At 45.7% G+C, this 26,543-nt stretch overlaps 1 protein-coding gene across 3 annotated transcripts; it reads left to right on the top strand.

The window, feature by feature from the left end:
• The first annotated feature begins 3,821 nt into the window (after window positions 1-3,821).
• On the top strand, window positions 3,822-26,334 carry LOC118167925. 3 transcript variants are annotated; one of them, XM_035327912.1, is made up of 12 exons: window positions 3,835-4,420; window positions 6,047-6,641; window positions 8,411-8,525; window positions 11,844-11,918; window positions 13,614-13,714; window positions 14,583-14,675; window positions 15,735-15,867; window positions 16,487-16,597; window positions 18,095-18,250; window positions 21,346-21,467; window positions 22,873-23,058; window positions 25,135-26,334. In XM_035327912.1, the coding sequence occupies exons 1-11, from the start codon at window positions 4,138-4,140 to the stop codon at window positions 23,051-23,053; spliced, it is 1,965 nt and encodes a 654-aa protein (XP_035183803.1). In that variant the 5' UTR covers window positions 3,835-4,137; the 3' UTR covers window positions 23,054-23,058; window positions 25,135-26,334. The 3 variants fall into 3 exon arrangements, with proteins under 3 accessions (XP_035183804.1, XP_035183803.1, XP_035183802.1); XM_035327911.1 differs by having other exon boundaries at window positions 8,408-8,525; XM_035327913.1 differs by lacking the exons at window positions 16,487-16,597; window positions 18,095-18,250; window positions 21,346-21,467; window positions 22,873-23,058; window positions 25,135-26,334 and adding an exon at window positions 15,998-16,480 and having other exon boundaries at window positions 3,822-4,420; window positions 8,408-8,525; window positions 15,735-15,967.
• Window positions 26,335-26,543: the final 209 nt, after the last annotated feature.

The following is a 26,543-nucleotide window of genomic DNA, read 5'->3' as shown; positions in this document are numbered from 1 at the left end:
ACAGAGAAGCATGCAACCTGCAGCTGCATAATGTCATTTCTTTAGGAAATAAGGATATCCTTAGGAAATAATAATAAGTGTGTGCTTTCATGGAATGATTAACCACTATTTTTGCACAATTAACAAAGCTGGCTCTTGCATAAGACCATGGTGGCAATGCCAGCTGCAATGTCAGACTAGAGGGGGAGCTTCTTGTTTATTTGACTCTCTCTCTCTCCAAAAAAAAAGCTTACCTTGCTTATACCACCGGCTGGCTGTTCTGTGATTGCTGAGGAAATCAAAGATAGTGTGTGTGGGTGGGGGAACACACCGTCAGGCTGCAGCATGGTTTCAGAAAGTGCTTTTGTGTGAATTTATATCCTAGGGAACCACCATCTTTCTGAACTACACTCTGTGTGTTTTATTACTGCAATTAATATTCTTTTCTGCCAGCTTTAATGCCTTTGTTTCAGAATGGTGGAGAGTACCAGCATGTTCTAGAAAAAAAAGATGGAAAAAAAAGATATTTCTTTTGCTCATTCTCTCTCTCTCTTTGCACATACTGCAGATCCAGCTCTCCTGTTAGGACTCGAGTGTACTTTATATAACAGATGCTACTGAGCACAGAGTTTCCATTGTACATGCCTCACTGTGTTCCTGCAGGATCCCTACAAAGCAAGCAGGAGCATCATTACATTGCTGGAGCTGGAATATTAATGTCATTGCAAAGTAATTTCATTTGAAGTGCTAATGGTCTGACTTCATCCAATTAGCATCCAGACCAAACACCCATTGTTCAAGTTGGGCGCACAACCCACTTATTATGAGGAGGTTTTTATTTTGTAGGCAAAAGAAATGGGAAGCAGCAAGATAAGGAGTTAAGTCAACAGAGAATCAATATAAAATGTATTCGAGATATCCACTTGCTTAGTGGAAGCTCCAAAGACAAAGGAGTTACAGATTTTACAAGACAGGCAGTGTCAGTGATGTGGGGAGGGTGTGGGCTTTTCCACGACCTCCAGGCAACAGGGTAAACTCCTGAGTGCTGGGGATGTTCCCAGAAGACAAATTCCCCTTCTTCAACAGTGAGCATTGCAAGGGTAAGGGCAGGAAGAAGAATGACCCCACAGAGAACGTCACACTGTAGATAAACAGAGGCATTGAAACACCAGGAACAAGGAGTGGGGGCACTGGGCTTCCAGGTAGTGCATTTTGAGGAAGAAGAAGGTCACTTGGTACGCCTAACAAAGGAGATTGTTCAGAAGCAGAACTGTGCTTGTTGTGGTGCCTTGTCCTTGTGGTTCTGCTACCTTTGTGCTTTGAAGGACTCCCCTTGGGTGAGGTGCTCATGAAACATAGACGGAAGGGGCAGGTGGAAGGTAGAATGCCCTAATTCACCTGTCAAAACAATGGCTTTGGGCAGCAGACAATTCCTCTGCGTTGTGTTAATGCTTGGTGAAAGACCTTTATTCTGGTGTTATTTTGACATGTGTCAGCTCCTCCATGGTAAAGGTATAGCCTCCCTGGGGGCTTTGCTTGCCAAGGCATAAAACCACTTGTGCGAGCACTGCAACGGAGGATATTCCCAAAAGTTTAGGCTTCAAATACTCATCTTTTAGCTCCAGAACTTTAGCCTGAACAGCAAAATAGCATTAGAGACAGAGGGGAGATATCTGCGCACCTCTTATGTGCTGCTACAGAAAAGCAAGCTGCTGGTGGCCTCTTGGCAGCACCCCCTCTCCCAGGGCCGCGCATTCCTGCTCACTGAGACCATTCTTCAACCCTCGCCTTTGGAAAAGAATTGCAGGCAGGGGTACCCAGAGCAGATGAAGATGAATTGCTGTTCCTGCCGCAGCAGGATGGACGGGGCACCACCTCATACAGCTGGCAGGGGCTCAGCACCCGCAGTCAGAAGGGCCATCCCCAACGTGCTGTGCCTTTGTAGGGTGTGCATTGCTGTTCCATTAGGCAACTGCTGCCTTTGCCTGTACACACACATCACCCCTGGGTTATGAAGCAGGTAAAGGTAGAGCAGCCAAGCTGTCTGTGTGGTTGGTGTTGCATTGCTCTGCTGGGGTGTACCCCGAGAGCACTTTCATCTTGGAGGGTGGCTGCCATAGCTTTGACCCAGTGGATCCAGTGGGTCATGGCTAAGAGGTCATCTAGCCTCAGTAAGTCTATCCATCTCTGCTCAGGAACTCCCCACTTTCCACAGGCTCATGTTTCACCCCCTTGAAAGAACGTTTCTGGGAAAATGCAGCAATTCCCATAGATCATGTTGCCCCAGTTTATGGCACGATCTGCAATTGTGCTGTATTCATTATTTGTATACTGCAAAGAATCATGCCCACAGGACTGGCACTTTGACATTCAATTTCCTTCCACAAAGAAGTCTAGGGCGATGATTTTTGTTAGAGCTGGCCTTGTTCGAAAATGCTGATGAAGTGAAACATAAACACATTGTGTTGGAATTTCCATGGGAAAATATTGCTGAAGGGTTTCAGCATGCTCAGAATGCTTCTCTTCTGTACTAACAGGGACTCGGTCGTGTATTAATATATACAGCAGCTATAATATTCCAAAGGAAACATTTTAACTTTATGCAAATAAACAGTAAGGTCAAATCTGAATGTACATAAAAACTTGGAGTTTGTGACTTCTCCACAATCAGGGAAAGCACTGTGTTTTGCAACCTCAGTATTTCCTACTGGCAACAGCTCAATAATATGACCACTACTGGAATTTCTGTTTATCCTTCTAAATCTAAGGTATTTATTTCCTCCTTCCTATTGTTAATAATGAATCTAATGACTGCGATAACATGCTAGTGAAATTAAGCACTGGGTAAAAGAGACAGAACAACATAATATTTACTTGGTTTCCAAGCAGGAAACTATTGGAATTTTACTGTCATGAAAATGTAGGAAGTCTTGGAAGAAACTGCAGGCATTAACCCCAGAAAGATGACTGCACATATTCTCATTAACCGAGACGCCCTATAAAAAAATTAACCCTTAAATTCATGCCCCCCCTCCCCATCATTATTGAATATTGTATTGTTTTGATTAAGTACAGCTTGTAATGGCTAATACAAGACTCTGTCCTCAGCTAATGAAGATTCTGAAGTTCTTGATGCCATTTTTGTATTAATGGAAAGGAAAAAATATATATAAAAACAAAAACAACAACAACCATTTGCAACTATCTAGCAAACAGCATGGTAAGGATAGCATTTCAGCTATATATATGTAAGTGTATTGTCTTTCTTGCAGCAGTTCTGGGGCTTTTAAAAGTATGTTTTAAATTTGAGCTCCCGGACTTATATGATATTTTTTGTAAAGGAATCTTTTCTGAGGATTATGGATCAGAACCTTTAAGAGCTCAGGACTTAACGATACGATCCTTGTAGTGGATGGGTGTTAATCTCCTTTGTCTTCTCTATGGATTGCTGCAATGGTATGCAAGCTATGTATGTGCATATAAAAATAAAATAATACTGTGTGTAGTTGCTGGAAAAATGTTAAATCCATAAGCTTGAGATCACTCTTATCTCCTCAGAAGGGTGCTGCTACACAAGAAACCCAACACATCTCATCTCCTCTGCAGGTTCGCTTCCCTCTTGGCTAACACCAGGCTTTCTGAGAGGTGGGGAAAAACCTGGCTCCAGAGCAAGGAGTGATGTCCTCGCTGAGGAACAGCTCATGTACAGTTGGCACACATGGTGTGTGTGGAGTGTGACGTGTGCTTCATAGAAGCTATTAATAATAAACTCTCTTAAACTGATAGGATTGTCATTGAAATAATTGGCAGCGGGCGGCGTGTTTTAGTCATTAGACAATGATTAAAATTCCACTGGCTTTCCCCCATTGCTGGTGGTTAGATCGTGTATGAGGTTTTTGACATTATTTTCCTAGAACAGAAAGATTACATAACAGGGCTGGCAGCCTATAAAAATTTCCTCACTCAACATGGGCAGGAAACAGGTTAGCTTTCTTAGAAGACAGTCAAAGGTTGGAGCCACGCAGAGAAAAAAATCTGGGGATAAATGACTTCTCTGGGAAGTAGCTGCTAAACCTCTACCTGAAACATCAGCTTGCACAGCGGAGTTGCTAACACTCTTCTCCGATAGTATTTCCAGTATCTGGATCTGCTTGGATCATGAGGAAGGCGATGTATTCCTGGGGAACCTTCACAGGAAGAGACAAGTGGGAGAAAGGGGCAGGTGAAAATGCAAGGATGCTTCCCAAGGCTGGGCATGAGGAAAGAACGAAGCAGGAAACAAAGAGGAGAAGAAAACTAAAAACCGTGGCAGGCAAATTACTAAAGGCTGTGGCTAGTGGGAAAGAGGCAGCAGCAAAGAAGGCTGAAAGTGAAAATGTGGCTGAGAATTTGCTGAAGATGGGAACAAATAGGAAGGAACCGGAGGGAGAGACGCCTGCAGGTAACCTTGAAGTTCTCTCTGTCTCCAGTCCTAGACCTTCTCAGCCTCCTCCAGCTCTGGAGACTCTTGTTTTCATTAGTTCCTGGAATAGCTGATATAAGTGTTCCTCCTAACCATCCTTCAACTAATTTGTTGTCCTTTTTGAGCTGTATGGTTTTTCCTCTGAAATTTCTGTGTTTCTTTCCCTTTGCCTCATGAGTATTTCTCTTTGCCATTCTTAGATTATCCCTGCAAAGACTCCTGATGTATCGTCTAAAAAAGATGGTGTACATTTGACTCGTACCCTGTAGGGTGTGACTGTGCTGTTCTTCCCCAGATGAGCAGGGGGAGGTGGGTTTTACCTGGGTTAATTGTACAAGGACACATTTTCTATGTGTTGCACGTATTGAGGCAGGATGCGTGCAGCTTGCTAGCCCCCTGCCTGCTGAGCAGCTTGCCCATTTCTTTGCTGCAGATCCTTGTATTAACCCTTCCCCATTTTGTGTCATGTTCCTCCTTTCAGCCCTGTTTAATTTAATTCTAGCTAATTCATGTTATTTCACAGAAGAAAGTTAGGATACATGCAAAAGATAATTGAAGCTAATACTCTTTCATGCTCTGCTCTAAGCACACCCAAAGCTGTATCCTGAGTTGATTACAGTGTCTCACTGCTTCTGTCCTGTCTTAACTTTCCATGGGTCCTCATCAAATTTAAGTTTTCTTCTGGGCTCTGCTCCAGTTGTCTTTGGGGAAGTCTTGTTAACACTTTGTTACTCAGCCTCATCATCTGTAAAAGGCACAGGTGAAGAAACTACTGCTTTGTGCAGCTGTTGTAGATTAGTTTAATTCTTAATGGCGGGTTGAGTGTGATGGTTAAGATACTTTGGAAGCAAGCAGCAGTGAAGAACTTCTCCCATCAATTTTCTGAACTTTAAAGATTTGTTACCTGTCTTGTCAGGGTGCCTGGTGATCAGAGAAGTGGCTCGGTCACCATGGCTTCTTGCAGGCACAGAAGTCATGAATTCCCATTACGAATGCAGTGCAGACAGCCCAACTTTTGATTTTCACCTTTGGACAAAACAGTGCACGCAGCTGTTTGGCCTAGTTCAAGAGCCCTGGTAAAGAGAGGTTCCTGGTCTGCATTGCTACGAGTGACACACTGTGCGTCCGCGGGAGGCTGTGAACAGGAGGGAGAGGCCTTACAAGAGAGTTTGCAGCATGTTGTCCTGCCAGGGTTTCTGCACAGAGGACAGAGGGTTCCTACTGGGCTTGACTTTTGGCTGTGTGCTTCTTCAGATGTCCTTTCTGTAATGCTTTTGTTCTGGCCCAAAGGTACTTTCCTTAATGAAAGATTGACGTTCATAAACCTGCATTGCCCACAAGAGGACCTGGGATGATCACAGAAAGATGCAGAAGATATGTCTGTAGGCTTAGATAGCCCCAAGGAGAAAGGAAGAGAGAAAGAGTGCTTGCCCTGAGGAAAGTGAGAGGTGCAAGTGCCTTAAGTAGGGGAGGTGACTTTTTATAGATTCTGAGGCTTCCTGGGATACCTGCAAACTATATACTTCAATATGTGGATATTAAAGCGATGGGTCCTACAGAGGAGTGAACAAACATCAAGCTGAGCTGTTACTCTCTCTATTGCAGAAGAAACCGTCTGTGAATTCATTGAGCAAGGAAAATTTTTTCAAGCTTGTAATTGTATTTCTGATCTGGAGCATTCTGGAAGCGATGCTGTGGGAAAGTCTGAGTCACTTTATATGCTGCTGGCCGAACGAATGTGGGCTGTGGTGGGAGAAGCACTCCGTGGAAGTGACCGAATGCTCCTGGAGCCACTGCAGTCGGTGGGAAAATCGCTGGAGTGGGAGAAGCAGAAGGAAGAGGAGTGGCTTGGCCGTGACCAGGAGATGGAGTCCGTTTCCACCTGGCACCCAAACTTCTGGAAGAAAGATCTGGAGGAGAAACTGATGCAGTACATGGCAGCCCAGATTCCCCACTTTGTTCCCACGAGTAACACCGACGAGGCTGCACTAAAACAGCACCTGAGTCAGTTGGAAGCAACATTTCTTACCAGCCTGGAACACAAAAGTGGTTTCTTCAAGGAAGCAGGACTGCTTGTCAGCTATGCCCAGTGCTGCCATGCCTCTCTGTCCTCTCACCTCTCCACCCTTACTGACAATAAGCACTGTACCTTCAGCCAGTGTCTTTTAGTTTATGAATGGTGCCTTAACATGTTCAAAAGGTATGTCTGAAGGACTTTCTTTACAGGTTTTCTTTGTCTCTTTAATCTTCAGTTCTGAGCAAAATCCCTGTTTCTTGTTAATGCAGTGATTTTTCAGGGCATAAAACCAGACAGATCTTGCTGAGCTTAGATTTGCCCATTGCCTGTTTTATCTTCTGTTCTCTCAGAACCAGAAGCTTCTTAGCTGTATTACTGCCTCTGTCTAAATCCCTTGTATTGGACTCAGGGTTTCCCCTGATGTATGCAGATAGGATTTCTCTGCTGGACTTCTGTTGGACATGTGTACAGAGTCCTCCTTTCCTGAGCAAGTTGATGGGAATTTCTTTTCTCTTATTGAGCCTTTTTTAGCAAACTCCAGAATGCTCCATTTACTCCAGAATAATTTACTTTTGCCTTGATGTCAGCATTATGCTCTGTGGACTTCTTTTGTTGTCTCCTTGGCTCGCTCGCTGTTTTATCTGGCTGGTAGTCTGACCAGTTCTTTCCATATTTCCTGCACTCGGACCACAGGAAAAAATACAGCAGATCATTTAATTCGTACCCAAGTTTGGGAAAATGGTTGTGGCTTACTCCGTGATTTGAAAGGAGAAGCAGCTCATCTGGGACCTTTTGGCCCAATGCAAATTCAAAGCTTTCCACCAAGAATTCCTGCAGGTGTCATTGAAGCCTGGAGCTACTTTGCTTTCTTGTGATTTCTTTTTGTATTGCAATGGTAGATGAGGTGTTTCATTCTCTGTGTTTGTGGTGACTTTGCTGCTTAACAGCTCCAATCTACTGATTTCCTACTAGTTTTCAATGCTTTGGCTTATTTGGCTGCTTCCATCCCCACCTAGAGCTTCTCTGTTCCTTGTGTTAATTGCATCCATAAACACTTGGTCAGCTGCTAATCAGTTCATCAGATGGACTCTTCCCCTAACCAACTCCTCAAGGAGGGGGACAGTGTGATGGGTACACATTGGTGCTTGTTGTCCTCAGAGACATGGGAAACATGAAACCAAGATGCATCCCTTCTACTGCTACTTTTATGGGTTTAAAATAGTAAAATTTTGGTTTTGGATAAGATTAATGGATTGATAAAATATCAAAAACTTACATGAACTTGGAGGTGAGTAATTACTTAATTTAAATATATAAAGAAAAGCTCAGAGACAGGAAAAATGTGTTATGCAAATGCTGAATTTCTTCAAGAAAAAAAAAAAAAAGGCAAGAGCAGCCTGTGACTGTGTTAGGGTCAGAAGACAGTGAAGAAAATGGAAATGAGGAGAGATGCCAGACTGACTTCAGGGAAAAACAACAACAACAAAAAAACAATTTGGATTCTTCTCTCTGAATATAGTTACAACCTTAGTTAATACTCATGTATAGAAGCAATTATCCTCATATATAGGTGCTTTTTATTATAGACCACTTTCCATTCAGGTGGAATATCTTACACTTGTAAAATTTGCATATATGGAAGCGGGTTTGTACAGCTGCGCCCAAGCCCAAGAAGGAATTCAGCAGCAGGAGAGGGGAGGGGAGAGGGAAACAGAGAGCAAAATGTATAATTTGGGCAGCAAGTTTAGGAAGAAGGAAAAGAAGCAACAAAAAGCATAGTCAGCAAAGGGTATGAAAGAGATGTTTAACCGTGTTGGGGCTGCTCCAGTGCTGCAAACACTGCTGGATGTTTGCAGGCGCCGGGTGAGCCAGGGGCACAAAGCAGGGGTGCCAGGTGGGAGAAGGGCTGTGAGTTACTGGGAAACTGAGCTCTTGTTTTCTGCACACAGCGGCAGTGGGACGTGCCTGAGACCCAGGCAGACCGTCCAGCACAGCCTTGCCCTTGATGTACAGAGTCTCGTGTGGATTATTTTGAAGACAGAGGAAAAGTTACTTGCAGTCACCCGGGTAAGAGCTCAGCAGTTTTACCCCAATCTGCCTGTTGTACTCACCCCCTCGCAGCCCCCTCCAGTCTGCTAGACTGGCACTGCTGAGGTTATAACAAAGATTAATTCCTGAGCCCAGCACAAAAAAAAAACAATGCAGCTGGTGCACAGGGGGCACAACCCTTCAATAAGGTCTGAGCAGGGCATCCTGCCCTGCAGTCCCACAGACGACCTCAGTTCAAGGGCTGCAGCATCTGCTTTTCTCAGCAAATCTCCCCCTCTGAGGAGTGCTGCCTAAGCACGTGGTGCACCAGCAAAGCAGGGGTGTTACAACAATGGGGAGTTCCAGAGGAAACCATGGTGTCTGGAAATTTCAGCAGGGCCTTTTAGATTCAGCCAAAGCCTAAATGCAACACCCGGAGTTACCACATGCATCTTCTCTCTCACTTTCCCTTTCTACTCTCCCCTGCCCCCCCCTCCCTGAGCAAAGGAGGGGAAACTCCACAGCAAACTGCTGAATAACTTGAGGGAGAGGGCTCTGAATTGCAGAGATTCTCCTCAAGTCCCTTTCCCACGAAGGTTTTCATAAACATGGGAGTAGAGGTGCCAGCTGGTGACAATATGCGTAAAACCTACTGCTTTCAGTGTTTGACATTAAGCATCTATGGGCTGTTTCAAATCATTACCCTGGGGAAAACCACATGTTCTTAAGGGCTGTTTTTAGCACGTATTTCAGTGAAGGAAATGACTACACTCGGGGTAGTGCCTGTGAGGTTGTCTCAGAGCATGCCACTGAGTCACTGACAAACCCTCAAAGCTACTGACTAAGTATGAAGGGATGAAGAATTTAAGTTTTTTTTTTTCCTTATGTAATGGCTGGAGGAAGCTTTTGTTTAACGTGGGCATTCTGCTTTCCTGGTACACCAGGCACTGAGATCACCTGGATCTGGCAGTGGCTCCGAGTGCTCGTGCCATGGTGCTCCAGGCTGGCTGCATTTTTCAGGCCTGCTTGGATCTGTAAGAGTTGCAGAGCTGGGATCGCTGTGGAGCACAGTACAGCACAGGTCCAGCTCAGCTCAAACCTGGCCAGCTTTGGACCAGCCCTGGGTTCAAGCTAATAAGCTTAAGCGGACCTGAGCTCACTTCATACGGAAAAGCTGTGTTTGTCTTTTCTCTCGGCTCAGTGGCATGGCTTACAAAACCTGCTTTATTCCTCTATTTCTTTTTCCAGGATAGTTCAACACCTCATTACTCCAAATATATAGGAAGCTGACATTGAGCAAATACCCTGAGTTATCTCTGAGTGATCATAATGTATAACTGTGACTGTAAATCATACAATGCTGGGTTTGCCACTTCAATGGATGACCACATTTTTCTAAATGGGAAGAGTCTGAACAGAATAAGCAATAGCCTACTTTGCTTGTGAATACCTGGCTTTGTCACTGGGAGCGCCAGCCCAGGACTTGTGCAAACTAAAAGCATTTTCAACAGAAGTGATGAAAGCTGTGACCACATCAGAGGGTGCTGGCTGCTCAAATGCCACGTGGGGTTCCAACCTCCTTCTGGGGGACACGGCCAGCTCTGGGTACTGGCAGCATTACCTCAGCACCGACACCTCTAGGGCAAGGGGCCTGTGTGCCTTTGAGGTTGCAAAGCTGGTGAACTGGAAATTACGGTGCCATTGACAGGGTTGTTGATGAGTCACCCCTGTCCTTATGTACTGGGGAATGTGGCCTGAGCCAGGGGCAAACCTTCCAGTGAGAAGTCAGGGTTCATTCTAATACTGAGAGGTGGAAAATGAACTTGTGTCCCCTGCTTGTGCGGCCTCAGCTCAAAACCGACTCCGTCCAAAACCAGAGATGGCAGGACCAGATACACAAACCTGGGCAAAAACTGGGTTTAGAATGACCTGCAAAGGATCACTTGGGTCAGTGTCTTCTTCCCATCCTCCTCCTGTTTTTTCAAGTAGACAGAAGGAGGACTGAGACATGCATGTGCTTTGGAGAATTTGGGCAAGGCCTTGCTGCAGCCCAAATGAACAAGACTGTGCAGTAGTTCTGTAGTAGGTACCACATCTTGGTCAGAAAGGGAGGACAAGGAAGAAGCTGGAGGTTATTTATGGGCCTGCTTGTTACATCAGAAGTTTTGGTCCTCTCCATGCTGGAGCTCTGGGTTGCCAGTGTCACCACAAGGGCTAAAAATGGGCAAGGTTGTGCTAATTCAGACACTGCCTGATCTGTCTCAACAAGTTATTGCCTTGCAGAGATCAACGAAATGTGTGCTTTGTCCCATTACAGAGTAAGACCTCCGTGTTGGCTTTAACTGACGCATTTTGCTTTGCAGCTGGAGCAAGCTAGAAATGTTTGTGCAGCCCAGCTGCTATCTGTTATCTCAGCACATCGCGTTCACACAATTGCCCACAGTCAGGTGGTAGCAGTGCTCTGGAAGAAAGGAATTTTCCTTTGGTTGTTTACAAATACTTATTTGCCTTTATTTAATGCTTTTTCAATGGATATGGCAGAGCAGTTGTTTTGAATATACTTCTGATGGAATTCTTAAGTGACAGTCACAAATTTCCTAATTCATCAGCCAGAAAAGAACAAAGACACAAGGGGAATGTCAGACTTTTCTTTCTATTTCTTTGGCAAAAGATGCAGAAATGAATGAGTATATGAGCCTGGCTTTTGAGTTTAAAGCTTCTATGAAGGTCAGATCATGTTTTAAGCAATGAGCCCTTTCTCTGCAGCATTAGTTTTGTTTTTATAGTCTATTCAAAATAACACAAGCCAGCCAAGTCTTGGGAAATTTCCCATCCTGCAGCCTCATGGAGCTCATCTCTCTGTGACAGTAGCTCTAAACACCAACCTGACTCCTATTTGCACTCACACGTCCCTGGCTCAAGTGAAGGAATGCTTTTAATTAGTACTGGCTGGTTCATGTGGGTGCTGGCTGGAGCTAGGAAGGGTGGAAAATCTCAGCTACAGTAGCTGGCAGTGCAGCACTGTGTCTAAATGTTGTTTTGCTGTGTGGGTGCCTTCATTTGAGCTAAGCTAACTAGGGAAAGCTGTAGATAACCCGAGCTGACACAGGGATGAAAGGAAGCTGCAAATCTTTTAAACTCAAACAAACAACACAGAACAAAGCAGAACAATGTTATTAGGTCAGCTGGAAAATCGCCAGGCTTTGAGTTAAATGAGACAGCCAAAAAATAGAGGCAGAAATTCATCTAGTCCAAATGCATAATGAGAGGCTGGGAAACCTAACTCGTTATAAATACCATTGTATCTCAACTGCTTTTTTTTTTTTTTTTTTCCCCTTAATATATTTATGTATTTAGAAGGAAGTAGGGAAAGCCCTGGAAGAAGCTTTCAACATTGGGAAAACCCCTTGTGCAGATGCTGCGGTCATTCAGGTAAACTGGGGGGTAATTGAGAAGCTCACATCCTTTGGGGCAGTCACGCTGTGGCACACAACTCTGTAGGTATTTGGCTAGATCTAGTTTTGCTTGTCTTGGTCTAAGCTCAGTGTGTAACAAGCCTGCAAGTTAGCTGCCATATTTAAACTGCATCTCTTTACCCCCAAACCTGTTTTTCTCTTGTGCACGTATAAGGAAACCTAAACTAAGGAACGGATGAGTCTGAGATTAGCTGATTCATGCTGAAGCTGCATTATACCTGGATTTCCATTTAACCCTGCAGAAAATGGTGGTGTAAGTTAGCCAGTCTGCCCTCTGTGAGTTCTTCACCGAAGCAGAGTGCTGTTATAAAACAAGTGGGAGCTGCTGAGTTGTGGCAGATCCCCTCATCTGGCAATGCAAATGCAGGCAGTGTGTTTGTTCCCTGCTGCCCCAACTGGTTAGGTAGAGCATAACAAAATTGGCTGCTCAAAGGGCATCGCAGAAGCATACTGCAGACTTATGAACAGAGGGCATTTGGATCAAGACCTGCAGGAGGCTTCAAATAAATCCTGGAGTTTAATTGTGGACTCAAGTGATGCTAGATGGAGATCAGGGCCAGCTGACATGGCCCTCATATCAGCTGATACTTTGTGGATATCGTCCTCGTATCTCCGACATCTGGCCATGTCTCAGCACGGATGGCTTTGCTGTGTTGTGTACATAGCTGGCAGTTTCGAATGCTCTGGAGCAGGTGATGAAAAAGCCTGATTAAATTGGCAACTGTTATGAAATTGCCGCCTCCTCAGTTTTCTCAGGCTGACACCTAAAGATCAGATAGCAAATGAACAAGGTGATGTGGAAACTCATCATCCATGGTTTCCTGACACGCTGGGGAACTGTGTTTTATCCCGTCCCTTTTGGTGAACTTTTACATCTGTTGTGAGCAGTGGAAAAAAACGTTCCCAATGTGAGTCACCCTTTGTCTCTCGCTGATGCTTCCCAGAGCATCGGGAAAGCACAGCACACAAGTCCATCTGGCTCCCTTTATCCATCTGGCTCTCTTCCCCTTGCAAGCTTTTGTTTCCACGGAGCAACTAATGGACGGCGTTAAGCTGCCACTTGCTCGAGCCTGCCCGCTGTGGGATGGGTTGGGAGCTGTCTGGCACAGCCCACCTGCTGCACCGGACGGGGTCAGAGGGGCGAGACAGGCACTGCGGGGCTTAAAGCACGGCGCTGTGTCAGGCCTGAGGGCTAGAGCTGGGCACCGGGCACCTGCCTTGTTCAGACATCCCCGACAGAGGCCCTGGGCACACCGTTTGGGCTGCCTAACCTTTTCTGGTGGCTGCACCCAAATTTATCTGTGAGGGTGAGCCGCACAGACCTGCCGGTGTCCCCACGGGCAGCAGATCTTTGTGTGGTCTGAGCTGCAATGCTGGACGTGGCAGAGAGCGTTTGTAGGGACAGACTTTCTGCCGAGCACAGGACTTTACACCACCCTGTTCACTGCAGAAAAAGCAGTGGTGGCAAAGTTGTAGGGTCAGGTATTAAAATCAGACTCCTAAAAATACTTTCAGTCACACAAAGCTGAAAAAGTTGTTCCCTAGAAGGCAGAGGGATTTGCGGCAGAGTAAAGGATGGGGTGCATTCCTGTTCACTGTATAAGGAAAAAATAGCTTTGGCCCGTTCTCCTTTCCTGCCTTCAATCCACAGATATTCAAACAGAAGATAGAGGCTGCCCAGAACATCAGCGAGAGCCTAAGTGAGAAGGTGGAAGCTGTGTGCCTGGAGGAGTGCCTGAGCTTCCTGCAGAGGTAAGGGGGGTGCTATTTTCCTCATTGGCATGTCCTCAGAGCTCACAAGAAAGAAATACTGATGAAGCAACTTGTGTTTCTGTGTCCACCTCGCTCTGCCATCACCCCTCTTACATTTTATGGCTGTTTCCCAGAAAGAGGGGCAGCCACGTGGCTGATGGCCAGGCACAGTATTTTCACCTGGCTCCCTGTAAGGGGGAGACCTCTGCTCCATCGTGTTTCTCATAAGACACATACCTTGTTCTCATCCTCTGCCTTCTCACCATTTCTTCTGGCTCCCTTCATCTGCATTTTAGTCTTAGGCATCTCCCTCCCTTTGTATCGTGCAAGGCAGAAAATGCTAATAAATACTGCTGGTTGTGGATGAAGCATTTCAGATGGAGATGAGATTTAAGATCTTTGCTCTGCACATTATAATGGGAAGGAAATTCCTGTAAATCAGAATTATCCAGGAGCCGTTTGTGGGCCTGAAGATGTGAGGACATGGCCAATAGATGTGGGTTGTGCATGCATGCTGAGGCTTTTACTGTTCTGCAGCTTTATCAGCAACGGCTGAGTTGCTTCCCAGGAGCGAGTGTTGCAGCAACAGCAATGATAAGACGAATCTCCTGCTCCTAAATCCATAGACATGGCACCCAGGCAGCTCGAGGGCTGTCCCCATCCCATCATATTGCTCTCTTTCCTCACCAGCTGGGCAGGACAGAGATCATCTTTGTCTTGTTCTAGGTCCCCCCTCAGGGACTGAAACCATGTGCAATAAAAATACAAGTAACCACAGAATATTTCTCCTTGGCTGCTAGGATAATGCTGTTAGATGTGTTGCAGAGCATGCCAGCTTAAAAATATGTCTTTCTTTTTTTTAATTTAGCTATGAAAATGAAGTAAGAAACTTTCTCCAGATTGATGTCTGCCCTGGGATCTCCAGCAGCTTACGGATCCTCGAGAACTGCTGCATTCTCAGGTTAGAAACCAGACCCCAGTGGCACACGAGGCAAAATGAATTTTCTGAATTTTCTGTGGGGACATCGTCCTGGCCAGCCCTGCCGGGTGCTGTGTTGTGGTTCCCTTCCCATGCCTGATTCTCCCTCATTAGGAAAGCCTCATAAATATTGTGCTGAGACTCATGTGCTTACGTACTTCAAGGTAAGCCCAAGCTTAAGTGCTTTGCTGAATGAAACCCTGCCGAACGCACCAGGCTTTCCCCGGGGTTGTTAGGAAGGAGGGAAGCAATAAAGCACAGAAGGCTGGGGGAGGCTGTTTGCACCTACAAGCTAATTTCAGAAGTGCTTGCAGTAATGGAGAAAACAAGGTTGCTTCTGTTCTTCCTGTGTAAAATTATCTGAGGATCTCTGGAGTCAGCAAAATGCCCAGACCCACCATATGCACAGTGCTTCCTCGACACTGGAATGCTGCACTGAGCCTCGGTAGCTGTTTTGTTTGATGTATGTGCACATTGCTGCTGCTGGATCCCTAACTGAATACTTATGAGACTCTTCTATGTAATTTTTCACAGAGATACTGAAGATGAAGTTACACAATGAGCTTTTCCAGAAAGTAAAATGTCTGGTTTCAAACTGGTGATCATTTTAACAGGGTTTTGCTGACTTAAAGACTGTTCTGATGGAATACAATTGTTCATCTTGTATTTGCAGGGTGTCAAAGGCATACAGGGTGATCACCAACCCTCTGTTTGTCAAGACCACTTAACGCCTTCTCGTTTTTTGAAAATCCTAGCACTTTTACTCATCTAAGCACACTAGTGATGGGAACAAGTGGCCTTTTTATGCTTTTGAGCTTTCAAATCCTTGTGACAGCATCTTAATGTGAGCTATGTGTATAGCTCTATGTGTAGGTATCTGTGGGTCACTGAGACCCTGAGCTAGCCCTACATCCCAGCACATGTCAAATATCCAAATATCCAGGCAGTCACTCTGGTTGTAGTGGGAAGAGTTTTGATCTGAGAGAACAGCCTGATGTGATCTGATCAATTGTTTCCATATTGCTTTTTGTTTTGGTACAGAACTGCCTGGTGCAAGCTAACTTACATTTGCAGTGCCAGCACTGGTCAGGATGCCAAGGTAAAAGCATTTCTATACAGGATGGAAGATGAGATTACAGAGCATTTTCTGCAGACAGTCACTTCTAAAGTCAAGGTATGGGACACCCATGTTGGCACTGCTGGGCAAGCACCCCCTTCACTTTCATGTCCTGATTTGGAAAGGATTAAAACAAGGTGTGATCTGCAGGCCCAAACAAGGATTAAAGCAAAGTTTGATCTTCAGGCCCTCCTCTGCCTTGTCTCAAGATGTGTATTGACAGCTTCATCTTTTCCAGTTCCACTTGGTTGTAGTACTTACTGTTGTGCTAGTAATAGGTACCCCATGCTTCCCCTGGGGACCCAGGCCCCAGGGGCTGAGCTCCACCTGATGCCTATTCATCCCCTGCAGCTGGGTGTCTTCCTGGAGCAGTGATAATTCAGAGCTAATATCACAGAGATAAGTTTTACCCAGGATTAGAGCCACTGCCACCCATTTTTCATAATTTTAGATCTTCTAGATTTGGGCTTGAGAACTTAATACACCTTTCCTGATTTTGTATTGTTTCTGTCTTTCATGTTTTGCTTTTCTTTGACATGAAGGAACAGGATGCTGCAGCTTGCGGAGGAGTCTGCTTCTGAGAGCAGAAGGAGCGGAAGCACAGTAATCCATGTCTACAGCCTCTGTGGTGTCTCCACATGTGCACCCTTTGACTCTGTCTGTCCCTTTTCCTCAGGAAACACTGAAGGATCACTTCAAAAAATGTGACAGTGGTTTCAACCACATCCTTGAATCCTTAAAGCAAAGCTTTTTGGCATTTGGGAAGAAAAAAACAGACATATATGAGGTAAGGAACAACAATAAAGAAATAAATAAGAAAGTAGGAACGAGATATTATTCAGCAAATTACTAAAAAATGAACCTCCAAATTACATAGTATTTTGACATTAAATGAAACTACCATTTTGTCTATCATTAAAAGGGCTTTCCAATATCTAGTGGTCTCAGTCCAGTTCCTCAGAGTTGGATAACTACTTCACCATGACAGCTAGGACGTTCCTGTAATCCCAGCAGAGAAAGCAAGACATGAAGGAAGAAGGAAACTGAATGGGGGAACATAGGGCTGTCTGGCACTTCCATTGCCCCAGCAGCATTATATTGGGAATCCTGTCAGTTTCTAACGTGCTTCAACCTCGGTAGTAAGGAACATTTATCCCTTTGGTAGAATGGACCTATGGATTGGTGAGAAGTCCACATCCCCAGAAGATGTAGTCTCTCAGGAGGAGTTAAATATGTCAGGGTTAGCAAAGTACAACTGCACAGAGTACCTACTTTTTTTTCACTTTTACAGTAGCCTGAACAACTAACTTGTCTAGTGTCTCACAACACACTAGAGTTTGGCTCTTCAGCAGTCAGATTGGTACCTGGAGTACCCTCTTGTGCACAAAGTTTGAATTCACTGCTGCTGTGCTATATATGGACCACTAGGCATTGGCTCCCTTTCTCTTACCCTCTAAGGTCTGCAGGCTTTTTGCTAGTGCTGATCTTAATTAACATTTTGAAATGCGGAAAAAGGTAATGGAACAGAAAAATCAGGAGCTATTCGGATGCTGCTCAGAGCCTGGCACTGGATGTTGTGTCACATTAGTGCTGGGGTAAGCAGCAGCTCAGTGCTGGAGCGCTATGCCAGAGCTGTCTGTCCCTTGCTTTGTTTTGGGCAGGGCTGGGGATTTCCTGTACCCTCGGACTGCAGCCTAAAAACGATCTGATTTCCATTGCTATTGAAAAGGGCTTTTCTGTGCAGTAGCCTCTCTCCTCTTAGAGACATTCACTGTGCCTCCCTCTTCAGTTACTGCATGGCCTTAGCACTGAGGAGGTTTCTTAGCAGGTTGTGGGTGGCTCAGAAGTGCTCCCGGGACTTCTCTGTGCCCAGCCACAGATGCGTGCCCTGGGATGTGTCCAGCAGGGATGCTCCAGGGAGGCTGGAAAGATCCAGCTTTGTAGTCCATCCCAAAGCTATGTGATTGTTAGCTCGGGGCCAAGCTAAGTATTACTTTGCTTCTCTGGAGCATGAGTGTGACCTCTGGCTCTGCCACCTGGTCCCATTGCTTTCATTCGGATGTCTCCACACTTATCAGTGTCATCCACATACAGCTTGGAATTACTGCATGTGTTAGACCAGGCATTTTGAAAGGATACTTAAGCAGAGAAATGGGACACCCATCTGCATGGGCCATTTGTCATCTGCCTACGCTACCCAGAGTCCTATAGGTATGGTCTGCTGCTTGCTCACTGTCCTGCTCAGTACAGGGAAGTTAATTTGGGCTTCTTTGCTCTGGAACAGGCCCTTGTCAAGTCTGTGAACATCATCATTATTACAGAATATGTGCAAGCCCTCCTGACCACTTCCAGGAAACCATCTTCTGTGCAGAGGAAGAGGATTGTCAGCAAGATAGAAGAAGATCACAGGACGCTGCAAACCATTTTTAAAGAGTGCTTAGTAAGTCTTTGATATGGTCATGGGTATGCTCTCTGTCATCAAGATCAGTACCAGAAGAGGAAAAGCCTGTGAAGGCAAAAGAAAAGCTTAAGAGGTCTTACCACAGTGGCATCTAGCTTCACAGAAATGAAAGTCAGATGTGCTGGAAGACAGCCCTTCCTATCTGCCAGAAGCTGTTACTTTATAGTTTTGAAATGTGTGACTAGAGCAGGCAAGATTCACACTCCTGACACTGAAATAAGAATGAGCCACATTTCTCTAAGCTGGTAAGATAGCTTCAAAGCTGTCAGCTCCCCCAGGCAAGCCCTTTGTGCCTTGGCGTGTGTATGCAGAAGAGGAATGTGCATGCACATCCCAAGAGCTGTGTTCCCCCCTCGTGCTTTCCCTTGAGCCTCTGGGATGATGAAATGAATCAGCTGCTCCACAGCTTCAGGGGCTTCACCTTCTCTGTGGATTGCCCCATACGGCTACTCCTCCTCGGGCATGGGATATGTGTGTTGTTACCTGTCCCTCCGGCCTCTTCCTCCCTGCAGACCCTTCCATGGACTCCTCTGTCCCAGCCTCCCAGAGCTGGGCTGACCAGTGCATGAGCCATTTCTGTGTGCTACGGGGTTTTTTCCTCAAGGGTAGAAACACAATGCTGTTGTGGTTGGTCATGGTTGCAGGGAGGCGTGAACCTTCATGTCGAGGTGAACACCTCACACCATTATGAGGTAAAGATGTGTTGCAAAAGGGATAGGTAGGGTATAAAGTATATCCACACCTTTGAAGAAAAATTGTGGGAAAAAAAACAAAACAAAACAGTAGGTCTGAATCACAGAAGCAATTTTGGAAGCCCGAGAAAGGCTCCTTACTTAATTCACAGTCCTGTGTAACTGGCAGTTCCCCACACCGTGCTGTCACATGCTTGCTTCTCCAAGGGCCGGCACTGCAACACCAACAGCCTGCTCTGCGGCTGCTCCAGCAGGAGGATTGGCTGCCGTGCAGCACCCCTCTGGCACAGCTCTTGTGCAAATGCAGGCTGCGAGTGCCCAGGCATGGCACTTCATAGGAAAGCTGAACTGTGCACTGCAGTAACAATTGCAAAGGTAGTCAGGTAACAGGACTTAGTTGTAACAGAGCTGATAATATTTCTTGGCTTTATTGGTTCTAGTAATTCCACAAATTCTGACTCATTCTGATGATTTGTGAATTCAAGTGCTAGGGACTAGAAATCTGTTTTCTCCCATGAGACCCGCAAGTCAGCTGTCAGAAATTCTGACTTTGTCCAAGTAATGAAATGAAATCAAAATGATAATTTGTAGGCTTCTCTAAAAACCTCTCAGACTCATTACAATTAATCCATTAGTTTCATGGCAGAAAGCTGGAAGCTACTGGTGCTTTTAGCTGCAAACCTGCCTTTCCTAGAGTGATCAAGCACAGACACGTCAGTGCCTTGAGAAATCAGGGCATCGGGAACAGCAGGAGAATTTTTTTAATGTTAACTCTGAAGTTTACCAGTAATGCTGTGCTCAGCATCAGCTGTGGTTGATATGTGCAAGGACAGCTGGTTTTATAATGTAAACGAGATATGAGAAATCTAATTATCTAAGGAAACCCTATGTTCTGCTTTGGTGCAAAAAGTCTGCATCTATTAGTGCCGTTCCCCTTGTGTCTCTGCTCTGTCCTCTTTCTTACTTGATGTAGAAGCACTGAAAATCTCGGGGAGGAAATACATAAGCAATTTGCAGGGGACAGCCTGATACTCAGTCAAATGAGGTATATGGTTACGCATGCAAAATATGTGCTCTTCTGCAGACTGAATTTGTTGTGCAGTTGCTGCACAGGCTGCACCTGCTCCCTGCCCTGCTCTGCCCTCTCTTCAGGCTCTTCCTTCCACTCTGTCCTCAAAACACATTAGCAAACACTTTGCTTCTTTCCTAAGAGCAGTGCATGTCAAAGGCACCTAGACACTGCTGACAAAACACCTCTTCTTTGTCTTTTTAGATTGCATGCTGTTTACCTCAGACCTTTCCTGTCTATATTGTGCTTAACAAAATCTGACACCTTCTAATTAATTAGCATTTTGTAATAGTGAGCTTGCCAAGTATGAAGCCTTACAGTACTGGTGCATTAGGAGCTGAGTACAGCCTGTGCACTGTGCAGAGCTAGACATGCTGTGTGCCTGCAGTGCGGAGGAAGAGAGAGAAGGCTGAGGCTGTCTTCACATATTACTTTTTTTTGTGTGTGTGTGATTTATGTTCGATGCAGAGATGAGCTGCACGGAGAATCCAGCCTGCTGTTTCTGATGCCCCATGGAGATCAGGGGAACCTGGGCTGTTTCTGTCCTAGTTTGGCAGCCCATGCTCCAGGTTTGCTTTGTCACGGTGTCTCTGTTGACGTGACGGCAAAAATAATTCAGAGAAGCAATTTAATTGTATTACCACACCAATGAAAAATGTGAATGAGACCTGAAGCTCTCTCTCGGCAATTCATCCACATTCTGTTTTCTCCAGCTTCGCTACAAATGATGTGCATTTCTTGCTAGATTTATGAGGCTTTTTTTTTTTTTTTTTTTTTTTTTCCATGTGCTCTGGTTTAGAGGGAGCTGGCCAGACACAGCATCTACCATCCATACTCACACCCTTCACAGGCTCCAGCCTTGCTTCCCGTTGTTTTTCTGCTACAGGATCAGTGACGCCTCACCTGCTCACCAAGGTCACTTTCTGCCCCTGGGCTTGTTCCAGGGCAGCAGAAATGCTGCCAGGTGCTGGCCAGCAGAGCTTGTTGTCATGCAGCTACAGGGCTGTAGTTACCTGCTGATGGAAAACCATTTCCCAAAGAGTGAGACAGGCTTTGAGAGGACAGGAGATGTAGGGAAAGGCCTGCTTTGGAAAAGGAACTGCAGAAGGGAATTCTGTGCCGCTGCAGGTAGTCACTGAGCCACCCTGGGAGCAGCCTGTGGTTTCTTTTCTCTTAAATGGGAGGGAAAACATGCAGACAGTCCTGCAAAGCTCTTAACGCATGGAGTGAGATCCCAAGTCTGATGTGAGGCCACCTTTTAACACTGTATTTTGCTTCCCTTGTCCTGAACCCTCCTCTGCTTCTCTCCCCAGGGTCCCGCAGCTGGTGCCCTCAAGGATCCCATAAAAGCAATTTTAGAACTTATTCAAACTTCTGATGCTGAGGGCATGAAAATAGCCCTCCTGCCCATTCTCCAAGAATTTCCTGACCTAAGGTAAGGTGTTTTACAGGTTGGTTAATTTTGTTTCTGAATGATTACTTGCCACCAGAAGATCTATAGCAATATTAGTCCAGTGGGGCTTTCTTATTGCAGCATTCTGGGCCAGGCACAAAGCTTATCTTTGGATGAGCTCAGTGCTCCCTATTTGCTGATGCAACTTAACATGGTTTTTAATCTTGCCAGGCATTAACCACTGGAGTTGAGATGTCCATCCTTAAAAGTATGGATGAAATTTCTATCAACAAAACAGGAACTCTGTGGAAAAATGCTAGCTGAATGGAAAACTTGCAGGCTGCATTGGTGCATTTTACAGCACTGGCACGTGTGGGCCAAAGATAGAAATCTTGTTGATTTCAAGACCATCCTTAACTTGTGCGTTTCATAACTTCCAAGCACTTGGTGTTTGGCTTTAACACTTCACCAGTCCTCTTCTAGGTATAACTATTTCCACATAATCCTAGGTGTATTCAGCAAAAATACACACTGCCATTTCTCTCAGGAAACTGTTAACAGAAATGAAACCCAACTTTTATTAGGAAGATGAGATTTTAGCTAACTGCATTTGTTTCAAATTCTGTTGTTTATCACATCCATCTTGAGCTCTGATGTCTTCTGCTAGTGACTGCATTTTTCAAGTTAACACGATTACAGTGTAGAGCTCTCTGTCACAGGATGCCGTAAAGGCCAAATGTGTGAATAGCTTCAAACAGGGAGCAGGCAATTTGTGGTAGATAATTGTCTCAGCGCCTATTCAATGTGACAGTCATGATATAACCCCCAGCAAAGGAAGTCCCTTAACTGCAGACTGCCAGAAATGAAAAAAGGAAGACAAAGAGATCGTGTTATGCTTGGCCTGTTTTCTATAGTCTTTTCCTAAGCGTTTGCTTCTTTTGAAGATGAGATATTGAGCTAAAAAGATACTTATCTGATGCAGCAGAACAGTTTGTATTCTCTTACTATATATATGTCTGTGTGTATACTTACTATGTGTACGTATGTGCAAAGGAAATAGAATAGTATTGTTTTGTTCCAATTCTTAGTGGAGACCATTTTGGTGTGAGTAGATGCACTGCTCTTGATTTCGGTAGATGCCTGTATGTTTAAAACAGTGTTTGGTGTGGACACATTTGCCCTGCTTGTTAATCATATTAATAAGTTGTGGCCCGGCTCAGCAAAGCCATGCTATGTAGAACAAAAATCCTAAAGCCCTCCAGATAACCAAAAAGTAACTCCATTTGAGGTGAGAAAAGGTAATACGAGTACAAATAATACAAAGGATGTCAAAAAGCAGTTTGAGCAGATTCTAAGTGTTGGTCTGGCCCAGAAATACCAGGTGATAGGGAGCAAGCTTTTTTTCCTTGACTCTTTCACTGACCTGTCCTTTTATCCTTTGGAAAAGGGAAGAACATCTGAGTGCCGTCTTGGATATCAAAGACTCGCTCAGCCGAGAAGACAGAGCTGCTCTCTTGAAGGCATTTCATGATAATTGTGGGGAAACAGAAACAGAAGCAACCTTGCTTTTTGCAGATATAGAAGTAAAACCTAGAAAATATGGACTCTGTGGCTGCTTCTGTTGTTAACAAAGGTAGGTGTGTGTGTGTGTGCTTGTGGGTAACATGCATACGTGCATAGGCATAGGCATTCCTACATATGGGGAGGTGGAATGCCTATGGCTATAACATCACCTCCCTGAGCTCCTTGTTGCTATATACACTGGTTATACTTTCCTCTTTCTAGCTGCAAATTTCCACGTCGTGAAGCATCACGCTGTAGGCAGTGCAGGGAACTGAATGCTCAGACATGTGATTCAGGTTACAGCAGGGACAAAGGAGAAGACAGGGCTCTTCCTCCTCATTCTTCCCTCCTGTCCATGCTGCCCTGCAGCAGTGCTCCTCTGCAGCATCCCCTCCCTCCCAGCCTGTGACAATATGTGCATGTGCAGGGTCAGCCAGGCAAGCGCTGGTGCCTGGGAGGGGAACTCAAAGGGGTTTTCCCCTCAGAGGTTCCCCTGCTCCTGTCCCTGGTGCAGAGCAGGGGGGGTATGTCAGCCCCACTGCTGTCCCCACTCCGTGAGAGCTCTGTTAATCAAACTGGGCTCCATCCTGCCCAGATGGCTGTGCTGTGCTGCCGGCACTAGAGGCAAGTGTGCTCCCTTGGCTCTGAGAGCAGCAGCCGATGGCAGAAGGCAGAAGGGATAGAGGTCAGAGGCATGACTGTCTCTGTAATGTCTTAAATTGCCTCAGTGTGAACTGCTGGGCTCATCTGGAGCACCTGCAACCTCTTCTATACATTCTATATGTACAGTCTGTTCTGTGTCCAGTACATAGATCTCCAAATCACCAGGCACCTTTAAAGGCCATTATGTCAGTCTTTTGAGTTTCCCAAGTGATTCTTTCACATTCACAAATTGTTTTTTTAGGTGGCAAGCTGCATCAGATCTTGAAGCTAAACAGGTCCTTGTGGTTTAAAAATAGCTTTTAGTGGAGAGCAAGCAGCCATTTGCTTCACTTTAAATAATCTGTAGCTTTTTTTTAGTCTGAATTTGCCTAGCTCCAGCTCAGAGCAAGAGAATTTTGTTTAATCTTTGCCAGGCCAGAGCCCTCCCATATCAGAAATCTCCCTCAGTTAATATTTACAGATTGTTATCAGTCACCTCCTGTTGGATAAGCTGAATACACTGAGTACCTCAGGCTGGAAAACACAGTCCCTTTCCACCTCCTCCTCTGCTCTCCAGTGTCACCATTTATTTATAGTTGCCACGTTAGCAGATCAAGGATGAGTTACACAGAGCTCCGACCTGGGGCCTCCAGGCACAAGCAGACAGCAGGTTACCCTGTTAGCCGGGAGAGAAAGCAATTAGAGAAACAATAAGCAAGCGCACTTTCCCTTCCTAATGAAAACTGGTTCTGATATAATTAACTGGCTATCAGCCACCCACTTGTATATCCTCCTTGAAAGAAATTACCCATAGCACCACCTTTGCTTTAGAAAAGATACTCAGTAACATGTTTTTAAAACACTGTAAATCACTTAATCTGCTATTTGCTGAAATCCTCTGGGTAAATAGGCCCCTAAATCCCAGAACTGGCTGTGCTGCAGTGCGGTGGAAGCATATTTGCAGCACAGGTTGGTAGTCTCAGCCAGGCTCACAGGTAGCAGTACTAGTGAACTGCTGGAGGGATCTGCCTAAAGGAAGGTCACCTTCCTCCCTCCATCCTGTCCCTTTCCATCCTGTCCCCTCTATTTTGTGGCCGTGCACTGGGGTACGACCTGCAGGTACACCAGCCCCTAAAAATCATCTGCTTTTTCCCAGTCAGGCATGCAATAGTTGTGTGTATTTGTCCCTTCTGTAGACAGAGGTGGGAGGACTTTGGGAACTTGTTATCTTTGGTTGTTTGGTGTTAGCATGAAATGACCTCCCAGAAGAGGAGTGAGGTTTGACTAGTGTGGACAGAGAGACACAGGGATGCTGCCAACAGCTGTGGGCCCACAGATTGCATTAGCCAGAGCAGCCAAGGAACTGGAGATTTTCAACTCATAAACATTGATACAGCTTCATTCAGAAGCCTGTGACTAGGAGGGATGTTTTTGCCATTTGACTATTGCAAGTGTTCTGATAAGTGCTATTTAATTACACAGCTTTTTTCTTGCTTCCATTCAGGCCCCCTGTGAGAAACACGAGGTTCTCCCTCCCATGTGGCAGCATCTGCAATCACAGCTCCTTGAAAGCCTTGGGGACTTGTGCAGCCGGATGCACGAAGATGCCTGGCAGCTATGGAAGACAGAATTCCTGCACTCCTGCAGGAAAACCACACAGCCCAAATCCTACTGTTCTATGCAAAGTCCAGAAGGTGATTGGGGTGTAGCAGAAAGACATTCCTTCAAAATTGCCTAGAAATTGCTGCTTAGCCAAGTCCTGGTGGTTATTCCAGGCTGTGGCACCATGGTGTGCAGAGGAGAAAAGTTCCCCTCTGCCAAATTTTCATTTTCCCTCCCTTGTTTCACACAGACTCAAACGTAATGAGGGACTGCTGCACCATGCAGTGTCCTAGCAGGTTACGTGGCATTGCAACCTGCCTCCGTGACCCAGGACCGTCTGTCAGGATGTCCTGCCTAGCCTACGGGAGCACAGAACAGCCGTGGACATAGGGCAGGCTGGGGCTGTGGGCTTGGGCACGTGGATCCTGCACCTGTAAGCCTGAGGGGGCTGCCCCCTTCCCTCACTCCAGACATATGAAGGCTGCAATCTGCTTTAGGGGCAGATAGCCTGGGGGAAATGCAGCCTTTCCCGGCTTACACCAAGGCTGCAAGCCCCAAGAGTAGGAGGAGACAGCACTTGGTCTTGCATTGTTTCTTGTTGGGCTGTAGGTTGTGTGCAGCCTGCCATGGCTCATGGCAGCCTCCCTGCTGTGCTGGCTGTGGGATGGGGAGCTCATCTCCTATGAGTTTCACAGCTGGCTCTGGAGCAGAGTTTTGCATTCATTTTTATACCTCAGTTTCTGGAAATTTCCTCTAGCCGTGGAAAGCAGCTCCTTTGGGGAGGGAGTAGAAAGCTTCATGGGAAGTGGGCAGTGAAAGGAGTTGTTTGTCCCAGCCTCTGGGCAAGGTCTGTGCTGTTTTGAGATGTAAATAGGCAGTTCCTCTGGGGAAAACACTAAGTTTTCTTTCTAGTTATCTATGGGCTGGCCACAACCTCTGAGCTGGATTTGGTTCAAGGCCCTCCTTTGCTATTGTGTTAATTTAGGTCATTACTGTCCTGCTCTTCTCTGGCCATGTAAACAAGAGAAAAAGCTCTGCTACCTCAGATGTGCTGGTGCTTTTCTGAGCAGCTATTCCTGTTCAGATATGTTTTCTCCCCCTCATCTCCTGGCACCAAAACAGGCTCTTGCTTAACAAGAAAAGGGGCTAGTTTGTTGCATAACCTACAAGGTTGTGAGCCTGGGGACGTGTCCAGCTTGGGGACTAAGGGACAGTGCAGGCCTGTGTGGGTACTACCACGCTTTGCAGAGCCATGCCATGCGAACAGCCCCTTTGGATGCACCAGCAATGAAGCCACATGGGCTGGGGAGT

The sequence above is a fragment of the Oxyura jamaicensis genome, chromosome 5, assembly GCF_011077185.1.
Source record: "Oxyura jamaicensis isolate SHBP4307 breed ruddy duck chromosome 5, BPBGC_Ojam_1.0, whole genome shotgun sequence".
NCBI lineage: Eukaryota > Metazoa > Chordata > Aves > Anseriformes > Anatidae > Oxyura > Oxyura jamaicensis.
The sequence above is the reverse complement of the archived record's forward strand: the minus strand, read 5'-3'. Positions and strand labels throughout refer to the sequence as shown.

Excerpts from the sequence above, each read along its gene's own strand:
- LOC118167925 (XM_035327911.1), top strand. The coding sequence starts at position 4,138 with ATGAGGAAGGCGATGTATTCCTGGGGAACCTTCACAGGAAGAGACAAG. Across the intron at positions 14,676-15,734 it reads GAGAACTGCTGCATTCTCAG|AACTGCCTGGTGCAAGCTAA; the intron begins GTTAGAAACCAG and ends GTTTTGGTACAG. Across the intron at positions 16,598-18,094 it reads AAAAAACAGACATATATGAG|GCCCTTGTCAAGTCTGTGAA; the intron begins GTAAGGAACAAC and ends GCTCTGGAACAG.